This window comes from Diadema antillarum, unplaced genomic scaffold (genome assembly GCF_040938485.1).
Source record: "Diadema antillarum isolate AM-2024a unplaced genomic scaffold, OU_Dant_1.0 seq00002039_RagTag, whole genome shotgun sequence".
Taxonomy (NCBI): Eukaryota; Metazoa; Echinodermata; class Echinoidea; order Diadematoida; family Diadematidae; genus Diadema; species Diadema antillarum.
Window position 1 is genome coordinate 255,830 of NW_027272691.1, and position 7,279 is coordinate 263,108.

A 7,279-nucleotide genomic window follows, 5' to 3' on the forward strand; every position below is an offset into this window, starting at 1 on the left:
ATGCTGATTGACAGTTCAGAGTTCACTGTTCCTTCTCCAACTGGCATGTCAAGCATGTCAAACACATATCTTTGGTTTAGTGTCAATTCTACTCTCACAAATCCAAATGTCCGCATTTCGCTCAGGGAATTGTGGGTAGTTGATAGTCTTGTTTCAAGTCACTGTTGCTCCTGAGTATTCATTACTTCGCGACAGACAATCCAACACTGATCCGCTTCGCTTTGGACTCCCTCCAATATCCGTATGACAAACATCCACATGGCTTACACACTGAGGCGGCGCTAGGCTCGCACCTCTGAAACAATTAAATATCAAACACAAACTGATTCATATCAATCACTGAACGACACTTCCTGCTGCTTCCAAAAGGCAAAGCTTTGTCACAGGTCTCTCCAGGATACCCCTGCTGTGCTTTACCCTGACGGATCTGACGAGGTTGTCCTTGCCAGGAAAGGTCTCCATTACCCTTCCCATCAGCCACTTGTTCCTGGGTTGATCGTCCACGATCAGCACGAGGTCACCGAGCTGCAAATTCCTCGCCACCTCCTGCCATTTCTGTCGCTGCTGGAGTGAAGGTAAGTATTCTCTCACCCACCTCCTCCAAAAGACATCTGCGAGGTACTGGATCTGCCGCCAGCGCCGACGACTGTACAGATCTGTCTGCTGGAAAACGTCCGGAGGTAGAACATTGCTTGGCCTCAGCAGGAGCAGATGGTTAGGTGTTAAAGGCTCAGCATCGTGCACATCATCCGAAGTTACAGTCAGTGGTCTCCCATTGACTATCGACTCTACAAGGCACATGAGAGTCACCAAGCCCTCATCATTCAATGTCTGCTGTTTCACCACTGCATTCAAGACCTTTCTCGTCGTCCGAATCTGCCTCTCCCAAGCTCCACCCATATGTGACGCTGTGGGCGGATTGAACCTCCAGTTGATTCCTTGTTGCAGCAGGTGGTCATGAATTTTCCCTTGATTCCATCGTTTCAGGCCCTCTCTCAGCTCACGCTCTGCTCCAATAAAATTTGTGCCATTGTCAGACCTGATGATTTCTGGCCGTCCACGACGTGAGATAAATCTCTGCAAAGCATTCAAGAACGAATCTGTATCCAGTGAATGCAGTACTTCAATGTGTATTGCCCTGATGACGAGACATGTAAAGATACACCCGTATCTTTTCACCAGACTCCTTCCTTGCTTCACCATGTAGGGTCCAAAGCAATCCACCCCTACATGACTGAATGGTGGTTTCTCTGCTGCTACTCTGTCTGCAGGTAGGTCTGCCATCTTCTGCTCTACTGGTCCTGCTCGAAGCCGCTTACATGTGAAACAATCGCTCAGCACACGACGAACTGCAAGACGCCCTCTGATCACCCAGTATCTCTGTCTGAGTAGGGACAGCACATATTCCTTGCCTGAGTGGCCTGACATGATGTGATAGTGTCTCACCAACAGCTGTACTACATGGTGATTGGGAGGCATAATGACAGGATGTTTTGCCCTTTCCTCAAGTGGTGCATTATCCAGCCGTCCTCCGACACAAATTAGTCCTTCATCAGTCAGCTTGGCATTCAGCTTGGACAGGGGGCTGGATTTTGCAATCCTTCTTGGTGTCCTAGCTTGTGTAGATTGATCTCCCTCCAAGATCATGTACTCTTCAGCGTATGTCTGTAGCTGAACATATTTGACGATGGCCTCTTCAGCGCCAGCAATATCACCTGTATTCAGTGGCACCTTAGCATAAGAGGTATTTCCTTGCCTCTTACTTCTCAAGAACTGCTTCAGCCTTAATATCCATGCAACTGCTCGTTGTAGCTTATACCATGAGGAGTGGTAGTTGAGCAGTCGATCCACAGCATCTGGCTGGCTTGCCTCTGTTGCAAAGACTTGAGTGTCCTTCTTTCTCTTCACTTCGGGATCATCCTCTGCAATAGTCCCAGGTGTAGAGGCATCCTTGGGCCACACATTTTCATCTTCTTGGATGAATTTTGGTCCAGTTAGCCATCTAGTGTTTGCCTTTAACTCCTTCGCTCCCATACCTCTCGTGACATCATCTGCTGGATTGTCATGGGAGTTAACATGGTGCCATTGTCCTGGATCTGACTGGTCCCTGATTGCTGTAACTCTGTTAGCCACATAGGTGTTGAACCTCTTATCCTCATTCCTGATGTACTGTAGAACTATAGTACTATCTGTCCAGTACACAGACCGCTTGATAGGAAGTTCCAGTTCTGCCTTCAGCTTAGCATCTAGCTTCACAGACACGGTTGCTGCTGTCAACTCAAGTCGAGGAATTGTCAGCTTCTTAAGAGGAGCTAGATGTGACTTTGCCAGAATTAGACCACTATGAACCTCCCCATCAGCATTCTTGGACACCAGGTATGACACAGCTCCATATGCCACCTCTGATGCGTCTGCGAAATGATGCAGTTCACACTCAACTACTTGCCCAAAGTCATGTGGAATCACACATCTGTTCACTTCAAATTCAGCCATGGCGGGCAATTCTCGTAGCCATCTATTCCATTTCTCCTTCTCAGCATCTGGAATTGTCTCATCCCAACCAAGCTTGAGTCGTGTGAGCTCTTGCAATATCAGCTTAGCCTGGAGGACAAGTGGGCTGACATAACCAAGAGGGTCATAGATGGATGACACGACGCTGAGTATCCCTCTCCTTGTCTGTGGCTTGCTCTTTGGCTGGCACTTGTACAACAGGCAGTCTGACTCAACATCCCAACTGATACCGAGGGCCCTCTCTACTGGTAGGGCATCATGATTGATATCAAGTCCCTTGACATCTTTGGCTCTTTCTACCTCTGGAATGGATTGCAGTACAGCTGGGCTATTGCTGATCCATTTGGTCAATCTGAATCCACCGCCTTTCAGCATCAGCGTCAAGTCTGCTGCAAGCTTCTTTGCAGAGTTTTCACTCTCTACAGATACTAGACAATCATCCACGTAGAAATTATGGAGGACGGTCTTGGCTGCTTCATCTTGACTGTCATCTTGATTGTGTCTGGCAATCTGACGTAATGCAAAGCCACATGCACTCGGGCTCCACGTGCCACCAAATGGGTGAACACACATGCGATAGACTGACAGCGTTGCGTCCAAATCCCCATCCTTCCACCAGAGAAATCTCAAAGCATCTCGTTGTTCTGCGGGCACCTTCACCTGGTAGAACATGGCCTCTATATCTGCCATAAGAGCGACTGGATGTTGTCTGAATCTGAGTAGCACTCCCAACAAATTATTGGTCAGATCCGGCCCCTGTGAAACAATGTCATTCAAGGATACTTCTTGATGTTTGGCTGCGCAATCAAAGACGATTCTGACTTTGCCTGGTTTTTGTGGACTCATGACTGGATGATGAGGTAGATACCACTTGTGATCATCTTTGGAAGGACTTGTTCCCCGTGTCTCCTCATTCACCTCTTCAGCATAGTTCTTCTCAAGGATATCTGTTATGCCCTGCCGGTACTTGTCATGCAAGGCACCATCTTTCACTAGTCTCCTTCTTAGAGATTTCAAGCGTTGTTCTGCAGCCCATCTGTTATCAGGAAGGATGGAGGTTTCTTCCTTGTATGGTATCGGTAGCTGAAAATGCCCATCTTGCAGCTTAACAGTGCCTTCCCAGAGACTAAGCACCTTCTTATCATTGATGGACATCCCTTTCTGCGTCTGAAGCATCTCTGATCCCTCCATCTGCCAGAACTTGTGAACTTGTTCCTCGAGTTGAACATCACTGCCAATGAAATTAGCAGTAGCACTATGCAGATGTTCTGATGCCTTGCTCACAGGTCCACTCACTGACCATCCAAGTTTGGTCCTGACTGCGTACGGTCCCTTATGTCCTCGTCTGATTTCGAGGGGGATTAGAGCCTCTGGAATATCTTGTCCAATCAACAGACCGACTTCATGCTGAGTGACCAAAGGAATGTCAATTCCCTGGAGATGTTCCCATCCTTCAACATCCTCCACCTTGGCGATGTTCGTCTGTTGAATATTGATAGACTCTCTCGTGTACACACAGGGTAGCTTGACGACCTCCGTTCCCTGCCCAGAGTCTATGAGCAAACTGACCACTGATGTTCTGACCCTGCTGTTCACCTTCTCCAGAGTAGTTAAGTTGAGGCTCTCTTTCTTTGAGTCAGCATTAATCTGCTTAGCTAAGCTGTCAGTGCAAAAAGTGCTCGTTGATCCGGAATCCAACAACGCATAAGTTTGGACTGCTGCAGTTTTTCCCTGTGCCCAAACTCTCACCGGTGCTATTGGTAGTACACATCTCCTTGTTCCTGAGGAGCCTTTTCTGATGAACCCATTTTGTGCCGCCTGACTTGTGTGTGCTTGCGTTGAATCTGATGAAGGTTCATCTTCGGCCTGTGACAAATTCCTTGCAGCTGGCGGTGCATCCTCCTGTGTGTGCAGGAATTTAGTGTGCTTTCTGTGACATCCTGTCACAGAACACCGCCTATTCAGTCGGCAATATCTACTGCTATGGCCCGGTTGCAAGCAGTTGAAGCACAACTTGTTGTCTTTAGCGAACTCAAACCTCTGCTCTGGTGTCATGGCCTTGAACTTGTCACATCCGAACAAAGTGTGTTCTTGTTTGCACTTAATGCACTTCTTTGGTTGTTGTGTCATTGACGTTGCCTTGCCCATAGCAACTGTAGAATAGCTACTCTTGTTGTTCTGTTGCTTCTTGAAATTTGGCTTTGCTGCGTCTGATTTAGATTGTACTGTTATCTCACCAAAAACAGGATCATTCACTTCCTCTGCAGCGGCCGACACGAATTTCACCACATCAGTGATGTCAGGACAGCCGCCTTTGTGTCTGATGTCTTGAACAACCTTCAACCAACGTCCCTTCAGGTAGAATGACAGTCTATCCACCACCTTGAGTAGTTCGCGCTGGCTACTCATCTCTCTTGTGAGATTCAAAGCGTTTAAGGTCTCGACGCACGTCTTCAATTGGTCACTGAACTTCTGGAGACCTTTCTTGTCACTAGCATGGAATGGTGGTCCGCCAGTCACCTGCTTCATCCAAGCATCCGCTATTTTGTGTCTACTGCCAAAGCGTTCCTCCAACAATTCTCTGGCTCGTTGGTATCCATGATGCGGGACCATAACCATACAGCACTGAATGATTCCTTTAGCCTCGCCTTCGCAGCACTGGAACAACTTTATAAGCTTGGTCCCATCGTCAAGTGCAGACTCACCAATCAGATTGTCGAATGAACGCATAAACTCGAAATAATGCAGAGGATTTCCATTGAACTTCATCAGTTCTGCATTTCTGAGTGAGACTGCATCGATGAGTCGCCTGTTCTGATGTAGGACATCTGATGAATCCACTGCCTGTCCTTCATTCTGTGCAGGTCTAGATGGAGGTTTCGGATAAGGGATGGTGGCATCCTGATCGTGATCATCTCGCACATTACTAGCCGTCGCTGGTGGAGGGTCAACACTACTCTTGTGTCGACTGACATGTGACCTTTCCTCTCCACACAAGCTGGAATAGACATCTTCTTCCGCCTTTGTAACTTCAAGCTGCGTCTGCAGCTTCAGCAAACTTCGCTTCTGTTTGAGCTTCAGCTCCTCCAATTCAAGCTCTTGGAGTCGTCGGAGTCCTTCAGCCTCCGCTACTAAGGCTGCCCTTCTTGCCTTAGTCTTAGCATGTAGACGGGAAGCTGAACTGGTTGATGAACTCGCTACAGACTTGGCCACGCCATCACCACAGTGACTGACGGAGTCTTCCGGGTTTATGGTATCCTCGAGCTGTACGTCGCTCATCGTTGTAACTTAGAGGAACTTGCAACTTGGTAGACTCTGTTATTGAACTTTATGTGACGTTATGTATGCTACGAAGCAACCTCTGCAGATCGGCACACGAAAAAACAAGTCCTCAGTCCATAGTTTGAAACGGTGGTTAATGTGCTGTGGTGTGCACGTGTTATTCTCTGTCCTTGCTTGTACAGTTACATCTCAGAATGTACACCTTGCAAATCTTCACTGTGTCGGTACCCTTTAGCTACACCTTGGTTACATTGTACTCGAACAGTTGCACCTTACAGTTGCACTTTGCACTTGCACCTTACACGTTCAATAACATTGGACTTAAGCCGATTAGCGTGAATTTACTTGCAGAAATCACTGTCCACAAACACCCTGGTCTGTGATTTTTGAGGCTGGCAACCAACGCCCCCTATCGACCGAATAAGTCAATCCAGGCAAATCCCCGCTTCTGACGTCACTGAAAACCAACACATACTTAGAACTTACAGTAATGAATATCTAAATTAGCATTAGAACTTGTGCTAACTTAGTTTGTCGACCTCCCTAATGCCCATTTCGTTGTTGACGACCTGCAAGTCCCTATTGCCAAATTTTTTGAAAGAAAATAGTAAAAAAAAATCAAAATAGTTAAGGCCACACTGCGTATTAATCAAATGAATATCAATTTAATGAAATCAACGGAATAAACAAACAATCAGATATTGACGTTAATAAAATCATCACCAACAAGGAATTGTACATATTTGACTGACCCAATTACAAACATGACTGATGAGAGTTTACGAAATTTTAATGAGACTAAAAGATATCTAAAATAATCTCTGCTATGACGTAATTCTAGTCTTTGACGTCGTCTTCATCTTCGATATCGTGACCAACGTCATAATAAAAAAGAACCATAGTCACCTTTGCTTTCTCATTTTAAGGCAACTTTTATTCAATCAGGTGATTACTGATTGCAACAATTGATTAAAGTTGTGAATTTACATGATAAAAAGATTCGTTGTACCTCTTTTTTTATACTGGACATAAAAAAGGCATTCTCGGAGGCTGATTTCCAGACACTGCGCATGCGCACTTGAATGTCTACAGCAGAATATCGGACGACAGTTAGGCAAAAATCTGTTGTTTTCGTAAAAAGGGATATTCATTTGATATCCAGACCAAATTTCAAGTCATTTAATAAATTTTCACAAAAATACACAAACTTAAAGGGTGAAACTTGAAAATTTGCACAAATTTTGTAAAATTTTGTTGAATTTTGTCGACATCGTTGCCCATTTCGTTGTCACTGACGACAAACTGAGGGCTTATATTGCCAAACTTTGCTTTGCATCTTATTTCCAATCTGAGGAATCTAGAAATACCAAATTCTTTGGTAATCATTGAAAAATAACGGCATGGGAACCATTTTATTAGGATAATACTCAAATGCTATTCCCCCCATATTCGCGAAGAGGTCGTTCCGGAAGTGACGTCAAAAAAC

At 45.7% G+C, this 7,279-nt stretch overlaps 1 protein-coding gene across 1 annotated transcript; it reads right to left on the minus strand.

Moving 5' to 3' along the window:
• Positions 1-336: 336 nt before the first annotated feature.
• On the minus strand, positions 337-5,790 carry LOC139713727 (uncharacterized). Its single transcript, XM_071625431.1, has one exon. The coding sequence runs from the start codon at positions 5,788-5,790 to the stop codon at positions 337-339; it is 5,454 nt and encodes a 1,817-aa protein (XP_071481532.1).
• Positions 5,791-7,279: the final 1,489 nt, after the last annotated feature.

Coding starts and splice junctions, on each gene's coding strand:
- LOC139713727 (XM_071625431.1), bottom strand. CDS start 5,790: ATGAGCGACGTACAGCTCGAGGATACCATAAACCCGGAAGACTCCGTC.